At 39.5% G+C, this 12,047-nt stretch overlaps 1 protein-coding gene across 5 annotated transcripts in view; it reads left to right on the forward strand.

Moving 5' to 3' along the window:
• The window catches only part of LOC149462654 (CYFIP-related Rac1 interactor A-like), a 63,412-nt gene that overhangs the window by 18,815 nt on the left and 32,550 nt on the right, over positions 1-12,047 (forward strand). For 3 of the 5 annotated variants that reach the window (XM_089676682.1, XM_089676681.1, XM_089676685.1), the window contains exon 2: positions 4,741-4,821. In XM_089676682.1, coding sequence (XP_089532808.1) covers positions 4,752-4,821 — 70 coding nt within the window. In that variant the 5' untranslated portion in view covers positions 4,741-4,751. Of the gene's footprint in view, positions 1-4,517; positions 4,574-4,740; positions 4,822-12,047 lie in introns of those variants that run through there. The other 2 variants (XM_089676683.1, XM_089676680.1) reach the window with 2 other exon arrangements.

The raw sequence follows: 12,047 nt of genomic DNA on the forward strand, positions 1-12,047 counted from the left end.
TTAGGCGACCCCTGGGAAATGGTCGTTCGACCCCCAAAGGGGTCGCGACCCCCAGGTTGAGAACCGCTGCCTTAGAGCTTCATCACATTCTGAGATCAGTGGGTATCGGTTTCCTTGTAATATTAAATAATTCTGAAATGATCTTACCACTATTTAAATACACAGAAAAATCTGTCAAATGTGTAGATAAGCAGCATTAGAACAAACAGATGTTTTTTATGCTGTGTACTCAGAAAATCGCAATGAGCATGGAATTCACTTTTTGTTAAAACTATAGAAAGTACTTTATAGCGTTTCCTGAGTGCAGTGTTTCCCTAACATAAAGCAAATACTCAAGTTAGTGTTACAAAATTACATTTTTGCATTGTTATTAATATTATTATTATACAGTATCTATATAGCGCCAAAAGGTTTGCTCAGCGCTGTACATTATAGTGGGGGACAGTACATGAGACAATACAGTAACAAAACAATACATGAGGGGTTCGAGGGCCCTGCTCTTTCGAGCTTACAATCTAGGAGGGAGGGGATAGTGGCACAGGAGGAAGTGGCTTTGGGGGATGGAGTGGTAGGAGGAGTGGAGGAGATCGGCAGTTAGGTGAGGGTGGGGTAGGCTTCCCTGAAGAGATGGGTTTTCAGGGTGCGCCTAAAGGTGAGGAGGGTAGGTGACAGTCTGATGGATTGGGGTAGTGAGTTCCATTATCTTACATATCGTAGTATTTCCATACAATCCTGAATACTCAATCAAAACTGCTAAGGTAAACTTTGCACTTTGGTCCTTTCAAGATCATAAGATTTTACCGTTAGCCTAAAACAAAGGTTTTTCTTTAGATTGTGATTGTCATTCACATATTGTAAGCTGTTGGATCCATGGACATGAGCAGTATTAGTCTATCCTCTGGTAAGGTTTAGCTGTGTGCATACATAGGCAGCGCAGAGTTCTAGATCAATGGTCTCTGAGCTTGCTGCCATTTTCCATGAAACTCCATGATCTTCAGAGATAACCTGTACTGTGGAATCTGTGCCCAGAAACAGCAGACACAGTAAATAGAGCTAATTCGACAATATTGCCCGTATACTCCCTGCAGGTGAGTTTTCTCCCCATTACTGACTTTTCATGCTTTGTTCTGCATTGTGTCTCTATGTGGAGTAACCATGGAACCATCTTGGTAGAGGAATAGGCTTTCATTCCTCATATCAGAGTTGCCCCTGTGATGACTAGTGACCTGATGACTGCTAGGGTAATATTCAAGAAACAGCAGAGGTGCAGAAAGCAGAGATCCACATAATGAATGACGCAGAAGCAGGGTGATCCTTGTTCTGCCAGTCTTCAGCTACAGCTTCCTCCGAAGCAAGTCCTCATGAGAACAATGAACAGCACAGAAGTGGTATCACCAAATCTCACTCCTAGTCTAATGAGACATTTGGAGCCAGTAGTGTTTTAGATGATCTAACACTGCAGTTATACAGCTATAAGGCTACAGAATAGTGCCTAGGCACACACACATACTAGGTATTGCACTGATTTTTTCAGGACAAATTCAAGACAAAAAGGAACAATGTTCAGGGGTATGGCTTAGGCACAATTAATGTTTCTAGATGTTCCATTCCAAGACAGAAAATCTTCACTTTTTGAGTTTAGGTCTATTTTAAATAAATTCAAGTCAGAGTAGGAAGATTCACTCTTAGTGAGGCATACTCTACACAAAGCAGCTGCCATTCAAAAGGTTTCATAACAACTGTGCAAAACACGCTGAAGAAATAGGAAGTGATCGATGACCGAGTTGATTAAGCCCCGGGGGTGGGGCAAACATGTTGGGGACATGGCTTGGATGAATTGAGCTGAGGCTGCTTTTACCTGCTAAGCACTTGGACCGGGTGAGGTGTGCGGTGGCCGGGATATCTCTCTCTATTTCTACAGGTCTGGACAAACCTTTCCCCAGTGGCATCCAATTTATCGGACTTTGTTAGACTTAGGGGTGGCCACTAAGTATTTATCGTGGGTAACTGTGTAAAGCAGTTAATGCTTAAATAATATTATGGATAGTAAAACAATATCAGTAGGAATATACACAAACCCATGGCCCCACTCCAGACTTGCTCCTTTCAACCCACACGGACTAGCCAGGTGCTGATTACCACGGCCCATCTCCACTCTCAGTCAAAAGCAAATATAAACCACAATCCAAAACTTCACTCTTATTTCTATATTTAATTCGTCAAAAATAAAAACTGCATACTGTACATTAATGTCTCCAGCTGGAACCACCTTCTTTGACACGTTTCACCATTGATGGCTTGCTCACAAGGATCGGGGATGTTTCCCCGATCCTTGTGAGTGTAGCACTACCCCCTTAAGGGTTGTATAGTAATTTTTGGGTTCCCTGTCAATCTGGACCACTTGCTGAAAGCCCAACCTCTGCTGACACCATGCTCTTATGACCAAAATAAGTCACAACTGTTAAAAATGGACTCACACACAAGTTAGTATAAACCAAATGTGAAGTTTATATTGGAATTAAGGGTAACTTGGTCATAAATAACAAAATGACTCTGTTATATATGCAGCAAATATAATCACTCTTGGGAGTTATGAACAAACGTAACAAAATTCACATTGAAGCAACAATAACTGTTAGCAGGCTTGCTTTCAGAAATAATTTACTGCCTCCAATTTGAGGGGACTGCTGAATCCCCAATGAGCAGGAACAACTATCAAGAAACAAATAAGCTCACTGTGGGTCCCCAGAAATAGACAACAAGAATTAGATGTGAAGTAAAGAGAATTCCCATTTGGAATTGAGCAATGTTCCTTTAAGAACACTACAGTGTCTTCTGCATGCTTGTTGCGGCCCAGTTGGTATGAAGTTGAGTTGAGGAGTGGATAATAGTTCCTCAAGATGGCAACACTTTTCCTCTTGGTGATAGTGAATTAGTGCAGGGTTTCCTGTAAAGCACTAAACATAGGGCAGGCTTGAAGTAATGAATAGCAATAATTGGCTATAGTGTCTATGAACAAAAGACAACACCCTCTGAATATGAAATGCAAAATGAACAGTAGTAGGGATCCTGCTTAGTTGGAAAGGGGAGAACTTGTTGTTTTAGTTGGCACTGCTGTATCCTGGCCTGCAACTGTATGTCCTGCGGTTGGCTTGTATCAACTGTAATGCAGATGTATCCCAAAGATGGTGGCTGAGAGAACTAGACCGCAAGCTGGGACAACTGTATGTAATGTTCACAACTATGTGTAGATAGATAGCTGAGGTGGCAAACTGTCAGTATTCACTCGGTTAGTGGGTGCATGGGTCTCTCTCACATGATCATAGCAGATCGTAGTGGTCCGTCTTTCCCTGCAGACTGGGTCAGTCCACTGACTTTCTGGTTCAGACTCGGCATCCCATCTGGTCTCCTGCTGTCAGATTCACCTGCTGGACAGAGTGGCAGATGGCTCTTTCCGCTTTTCCTCTCTCCAACCCTGGCTCTGCGGCTTAGTTGAGGATTTCAGCTGTCAGCACACCTCCTTCTCCATCAGTCTCTCCCTGCACTCTCCTAGCCAATCTCCAAGGCTTTGATATTTATATGCCCTCGCTCACACACTACCTTTCATGGGAAACGTAGTTCCTGACCACCCTGCTCACCAGCTGAGTCCTGCTATTTAGCATACAAATTCCAGAGGGCTGTTCTGTCCATGTGAGTGACCCTGAATGGCAGGCCACCACCATCTAATGTCCATCTTCTATCTTATCTATCTATCTATCTATTTATCATTATTATTACACAGTATTTATATAGCGCCAAAGGGTTTGCTCAGCGCTGTACAATAGCAAGGGAGACAGAACATGAGACAAGACAGAAACAATACAAAACACGAGGGGTTCGAGGGCCCTGCTCTTTCGAGCTTACAGTCTAGGAGGGAGGGGAAAGTGGTACAGGAGGAAATGGCTGCGGGGAATGAAGTGGTGGTATCCATCTATCCATTCAGTCGTATCCGACCCTTGGCGATTGCATGGACCGTCACTCGTAAGCAACGTTTTCCATGAATTCTCTTAGCAATTATTTTACAGGGTAGGTTGCCAGGTCTTTAATGTCCATCTTAATTTACTGCAAATAATAACATTTCAATAGGTTACATGAGCAAACCAGCAGTGGTGAACGGCGTCAAGGAAGGTTGTGTCAGGTGGAGACATTAGTGTATGCAGTTTTATTTTTTGACAAATGAAATTTAGAAAGATGAGCTACGTTTTGGAGTGTGATTAATATTTATGTTTGAATGCAATATTAATATTACCCATGCATAGGGCCACATTTAGTTTATAAGCTACTGCACGAAACCTGAGAAAGCATTTCCATGTCTTGAAAGAAGCCTCATACAGTCTCTTAGTAAGGTGTATGCATATCAGCACAGATATGTAAAATGAGCTGATTACTGTCTCTTACACAGGAAGTGTGAGGAATACAAACTGACTAGCAGCTTCCTTCTGCTGCTCAGAAATAGACAAAAACAGAAGTGGTAACACCAAAAGCTACATTTCCGCGTATAAAGTATTAGAGAATCTTGCGTCTGCAGAAACATGTAAGATTGGGGTATATGTGCAGCTCATATATTTTATGTGTATGTGTATATTAGTACAGGACAACCAAGCACCTGTCACTCTCCATATCACTGGGGAAGTCAGAAGTGTCCTAAATGTATATGTACAAATTACTGGCTGTTCTGACATCTTTTCTTCTTTCTTTCAGGTCGACGGGTCATGGGAAATCTTATTAAAGTTTTGGGAAAAGATTTAGAGAACTGTCCACATTTTTTTCTGGATTTTGAAAGTAAGTTGGATGATTGTATATTGGCTTTGAGTATCGCACGGTAATTAGTTCAAAAATACGTTAGACTGACCATTGCAGCTAAATAGATGGTATGGCGCAGGCCTCAAACAGGAGCAATGTCGTTTTAATGTATTACAAACTGGAGTTTTTTTACATCCACCTGCAATGCTAAGCAAACCATGTAAACAGTAATAGCGTGATGTATGAATTGTGATGCATACTGACAGAACTAGTAACAAATGGAGTGTAAATGAAAGGAATAGAGTATGTGAAGAAAAGGGAGCGCCTGAGGGAAATTTTAGAGTATGATGCTGGCTGAGATCAAGCATAAAATGTGCAGCAGCACCCCTTAGCACTGTGCTACACAAGAACTCTAAGGGAAAACAGAACTGTATTCCTCCTGCAAGCAAGCTAGGCGTGTGCTTCCATTATTTCATCTGCATTTTTTTTCTTTTTTGCTGTTTACTAACTACCTATGATTTCTAAAAGTAATGTGTTGTGTTCCAAATTATTTATATAAGGAAAACCTACATTGAACTAGTATAGTGGTAGAACATTATTATTTTTATTCAGGATTTATATAGCGCCAACAGTTTTCTCAGTGCTTTACAATATAAAGGGAGATAATACAGCAACTAGGGGTGGACTGACCATTTGGAAACTCACGCACTGTCCGAAGGCCCGGGGTCAGTAGGGGACCCCATGAGATGCCCCTGGTACCTTTTTCATAGACTTTTTTGAGTTTGGGCAAGGACACAGGGGCCCCATGATCCCCTACTGCCCGCGGGCCCCATGAGTTGTCAGTCTGCCCCTGACAGCAACAATACAGTTCAATACAAGAGGGTTAGGAGGGCCCTGCTCCTTGGAGCTTACAATCTAAGAGTACATTTAATCTGCCCTTTAAGCACTCCTAGAATGGTGACATATTTATTAATCGTGATCCCAAATGGGGCAGTATGGTTAGGAGGGAGTTCACAATGTATAAAGCATTAGACAGCTTTCAACATACCTGACCCAAGTTGAAACCTCAGAGGATGGCATCCCTAAAACTCCATGATGGAGTCTTGGCAGAGCTTCCAATTGCCTGGGAAGCCTCAGAAAAAGATTTGGTTCTGGTAACTCTGTAACAACTGATGGATAATAACTGTATAATAAAGACATTTTTTTAGGGGGCAGTCTAACTTTAATAGCAGAATGTCTTCATTATACATGAAGTCACTATAATATGCAGATGGATAATAACTGTATAATAAAGGCATTTTTTTAGTTGGCAGTCTAACTTTAATAGCAGAATGTCTTCATTATACCTTAAGTTACTATAATATGCAGATGGATAATAAAGGCATTTTTTTAGTGGGCCGTCTAACTTTAATAGCAGAATGTCTTCATTATACATTAAGTTACTATAATATGCAGATGGATAATAAAGACATTTTTTTAGGGGGCAGTCTAACTTTAATAGCAGAATGTCTTCATTATACATTAAGTCACTATAATATGCAGATAGATAATAACTGTATAATAAAGACATTTTTTTAGGGGGCAGTCTAACTTTAATAGCAGCATGACTTCATTATACATTAAGTCACTATAATATGCACTCATATATTAATTTGCTTCATTCGATATAAACTTACATTAGATAATATCCTGCTGTATTCCATAGTATGGGCAATAGTAATACAAATTATTAATGGCTACATTTGTTGGGGATAACCTCCGCTACTGTCCTTAAACCCAGAAGAGTAGCTATTCTGACTGCGAGGTTTAATACACCATTGGGTTTCCCTGTCACAGTCCATGCTCACATGACCTGAGCACACGTAGATACCTCCACTGAGTGAGGGAAATTGCACATGATTAACTTCCTGCTGAAGTGGGAATATGTAAAGACAACATACCTTGGTCAAGCCGCAGTTATTATTTAAATCTAAAAGTATGTGTAGCACCTTTGTAGCACATTGTATTTGAACAAAAGTAGCCCCTCCAGTTCTTGAATTTCTCCCAGCCAATAAGCCTCCCCAATTTATATCTCATATATATTAAGCAAATATCACCCTAGAAAATTTTCACACAGATAAGAGGTCATGTGTATCTCTGCTGGACGCTCCCCTTATGTTCTTATGTTTGCCACATTTTTCTTCAACCTGCATTTTATTGGTCCTTTAAAAAAAAAACCTGTTTCCATTTTTCTGTTTTATAATCATTTATAAACTTCCCATTTTAAATATTTACATGCCAACCATTTTTTTAATCCATTTATCAATTACTAAAAAGTATCTTGATAATATACAATTACTTTGCACATACTCAGTTGTCTACATTATTCGGCATTGTGTTTCGATATGCAAAATGCACAATATATAAAAAAAATAACACATTTAACATTTAATTTAGTTTAAAAATAAAACCTATTTAACCTTTTTAAAAGTGACAGTAATTAATATCAATTATATTATTTAAGTAAATAAAATGCTTTACTTTTATAGAAAAGCCATATATTAGTATTAATTGACAGATATCATTCCACAAGCGGTCAGCAGCCAAAAGATTATAGACTGTCGTTCTAATACAGCCATTGTTGAATTGTGCAATTTGTATACCTTCGTATACAATGTGACAATGGCACCTAAACTCCCAGTCTCCTTGCTAATGCTCTATATATGTCATGTGAGACTCTATCAGTCACATTTCTTTGTTTTACAGAATAACTACTAATGTACACTGAAATCTGTCTCTATGATTTTGGCTACTACTTCTCTTCTGCTTATTCCACTAAGCTCAAATGTGATGAAATATACTTGGATACTTTGGATTTAATCTGCTGTGATCACTTCATGCTTTAAGAATACAAATCTGGGAAGTGATCTTATCTTTTATTTGCTTAACTTTTAATTGATTTTATGAGACTGTCAGCTTTTATGCCATCTAACTTCCCCTAGCCTTAGTGGCTATTGTAGCTTTCTGAGTCAACTGACCCCTCCAGTCCCATTAAAACGTACATATCTACCTTCAGTAACAATCAATTTTGCAAAGAACATTTCAAATATATTTGGATCTCAGTTTTTCAAGACTGTTGTTACATTGTGCAGATGTGAACACCCCCTGTTCTGATGCAGTTACAGCATTTCCTCAATTTGGTGGTCTGTATGAATGAACTATCTAATCTCAGGCCCCATTAGTCTGCACTATTAGAACTAGCTTTTACAGCTTATTTTATACCTGATTTACTAACCAATCACTAATATTAGTATTTTAAGAAAGATAATACGATAAGATAAGATACAATTCCTTTCCGTATGTTCCCATTAGCTCATGTAAAAAGAAATTTAAAAAAAGAAGAAGTAGAATTCACAGCAACATTCTGAGTTTCAAAGCCACATTCTTGAAGAGGAAATCTTAGAGACTGGAGTTCGGTGACTCATCAGTCAGAAGCATTTCCCATTTAGAAAAAAAGTGTAGATTAAGAAAAGGATTGGAGTCGACAGGAGTTGGACTGGATCAAATGATTCAGATTACTGCTTCTCTGAACCAAGTTTAACCTTGAACGTTTTGAGTATGTCTGAACTCAAACTCACATAACAATTTGGATTATTTGACCAGGTTATGTCTGCTCAATGAGATATGAGCAATTAGATTCTTTATGTACACATTCAGTTTACTCAGTAATTCAGCCATTATGGGGTGAATTTACTAAAGGCAAATAGACTGTGCACTTTGCAAGTGCAGTTGCTCCAGAGCTTAGTAAATGAGGGGGCGCTCTGCTGACTTCCATTGCCCAATCACATGCAAGCAATAGTGCTGTTTTTTTTATATTCCTTGCATGTGGTTGGGTATTGTTTGTGAAACTTTACATCATTTGCTAAGCTCTGGAACAACTGCACTAGCAGAGTATACAGTCTATTTGCCTTTAATAACTCAACCCCATTGTACCAAGCCTGGAGCTTTAATTTCTAATTTTCCAGGTGACAAGTTATAATAAATTTTAAAAAAAACTAAATCCATCATTTGCCGCAAATCACAGTGTTTGGAGCAGTTTTATTGACTGTTGAGTGCAATACCATTCCTCCAATGTGATGCCTAAATATTTATTTCCAAACTACATAATTCAATATTATTCCAGTGATATCTAAAGAGAAAACTTTTCATTTTAAACAGTATAGGGAATGGTTAAAATACCTGTTTTTTGTTCATCTGTGTTCCTACTGGGGAGATTTCAGTTCACTCACTGTCCTGTAGATACAACAGGAAGTGAGAAGAAATCTCTGTCTCCATTTAGACAAAAGACACCAGGATAGGCGACCCATTGGAAGATTTTTCCCTCTATTTCTGTGCTGGTGCAATTCAAAATTGTAGATTTCCCTATCACTTTCAGTCCAATGACTGTGGTCATCAGGACATATAGAGTGAACTGCCCTAGTAGGGACCCAGACAGCAAGACAAACTCTAACCCCTCACCGCTCCAAAACTAAAATAAAAAGGCTTTAAATGTACTATATGCATTGCCCTACAGTGAAGTTAATGCATACTCAAGTATCCCCCACAAAGGAATAAAGATAGCAACCCCAACATACTGTAGCTGTATTCAGCTGCATGTGAGTGTTAGCAGTCCCATATGGAGGACTGGTTGACCAGACAATTATATTGTACATTACATATCATTCTCCCATAAACCCAAGTTTGTACAGCATTTTAACCCCTTGGCGCCGGAACCCTTTAAGTGTTCCAGAAGCCGGGAGGCGGGGTGGGGTTTTAGGGTTATGTGACCGCCGTGTTTTGCTGTCACGGTGGTCACATGATCTGGAACGGTCCTGATCGAAAGAGGAGATCGGGACCTTTCTGTGAGTACCGAACGTGTGTGCTGGGAGCACGCAGGGCGCGCGTTCTCAGCACGTATGTTTTTCTTTTAATAGAACACAAATGTGCAGCCGCTCAGTGTCAAGGCCCAGATGCCGGGAGGCCGCACATTTGCGTTTGGCTGGCGCCAAGAGGTTAAACTGCACTGCCTAATTTTTGGGTGATTTTGCCTCCGTGGTATACTAGACTTGTAGTGGTTGCTCGTGTATGACTGATCTAGCACACATTATTGCAGCCAAAAACACACTTGCCTATTATGACATATATACTTTTAAAAAAATGATTTTCAAGTAAAACACTTTACAAATATGAGCTTCACATACAATAGCACAGTATGAATATAATAATATGTGGAGGTTTATATGAAAATTAAGGTTTTGTTATTATTCACTACTGAGTCTTAAAGTGTTTGTCTTTTCTGAGTACATCTGGCAAATAGTATATAAGGCATCTTGCCAGGCATGTAACATTTAGCTCTGACAATACAATTGCTGTTCCACAATCTATTGGAATCAAATCTGGAACATTGTGTTAGCATGGTATATGCAATGTACATTATCATTCCATTATAATTTCCACTGCAGCAGTATGTATTATCCCAGAGAACAGTTATTTGAAAGATTAGTTGAACATATACCACTTGTCTTGGGGGAGTTCACATACTTCTTTCACTGTTACCACCACTAACAAATATATTAGACTATTGGCTTTAACAGTAATAATGTCACCTTGAAAATTAAAGCTGAACTCAAGGCAAACAGCTGAAATAAATGTGAAAGAAGACCCTTTATCTGGATGATGATGGAGAGACAGGCAACCGATAAGCTAATGTATCTGCCACTCTGCTCTCTCCTCCTGTCAGCATGCTCTATTGTACTACAACATAGCTGATCAGCTCTTTGCACTGCTTTTCCCTGTCCCAGTATGGGCTCTTCTGTATAGTGCACTGAAAGTGGCTAAAACTAGGTCAAGTTCAGGTACATACACTGCTTGCACTAAAGAAATACACTGACAGATGTAATAATTGAAGTATAATTCCAGTCAAATTCTACCTAAGCCAAAAATCTACTGCCACCCCCATTCTATAACTATTCTATCTACCCTGTAAAAGGAAAGATGCCTGTACTTTCTGAAGCAGCTCCGGTGACATGATCGGGTCCCAGCGCTTCATTGTAGAGGACAGGCAGCGACAACAGCTGCAGAGCCTGGGTGATAATATGCTTACTATGGATCAACTGTTGTCGGCTGTCCCTCCTCTACACTGAAACTGACACTGGGACCTGATCATGTGACCGGAGCAGAGCGACTTCAGAATATAATAGGCATCATTTCTTTCACAGGGTAGATAGAATAGGCTTAGAAGTGGGGTGGGAGTAGATTTAGGCTTAGTTAGACTTTGAGTGGGATTCCACTTTGACCACTTCCCCTCTAGAGAAATGTTTTCATTTTTTTGCATGTATGTTACCCACTTCTAGTCTGGACACTTTCACCCCCTTGCAGTCCAGGCCAATTTTCAGCTTTCAGGGCTATTACACTTTGAATGACAATTGCGCGGTTGTGCAACACTGTACCCATATGAATTTTTTTAGCATTTTTTGAGACAGATATAACTTTATTTTGGTGGTATTTATTCACCACTGGGATTTTTATTTTTTTGCTATATAAATGAAAAAGTCCAAACATTTTGAAAAAAAAAATGTTTTTCTTTTGATATTTTGCAAACAAATAATCTTTCTTCATAAATCCTGGCCAAAATGTATTCAGCTATCTTTTTAGTAAAGAAAAAATAACCCAAATTAGTTTATAACCAAAAATTATAATTTTCCAAAATATTTTTTACATTTCTATTTATTTTTTTATTATTATTTATGTTTTTGGTTTTTTTTTTTAACATAGTGTTACCCTAGCAGTACAGTGTCACCATAGTGACACTGTACTACTTCTGGGGGTTGATGAAGATTTTTTTTATTTTTTACACTGATTCATTTTACACCCATAAAGGCTGTAAAAGCAATTATTTCTCCTTCCCTCTGGCTGCATTCTTGCAGCCATTGAGAAATACTGTGAGAGCTGTGATTGGTCACAGCTTGTCACATGGTACAAGGCTGTTTTGAATAGCCTTGTACCATGTGACCTCTGTGATCATTCACAGATTTCACTAGTAGGAAGCAATGATGTCAGGAAGTGACATCTTGCTTACTACTATTCATGTGATCACTGATTGGCCAATCAGTGATTACATGATTGGGACCTCACACAGAGGTCCCGGACACAGTGGGCACCGAATCACGGTGCCACGCGCTCCCAGGGAGCGTGCACAGGCAGTGAATTCGGAGGCCGTTTATAAACGGCCACCCGCTCCTGCACTG

The sequence above is a fragment of the Staurois parvus genome, unplaced genomic scaffold (assembly GCF_062004578.1).
Source record: "Staurois parvus isolate SC_StPar_1 unplaced genomic scaffold, SC_StPar_1.0 ptg000172l, whole genome shotgun sequence".
Lineage (NCBI taxonomy): Eukaryota > Metazoa > Chordata > Amphibia > Anura > Ranidae > Staurois > Staurois parvus.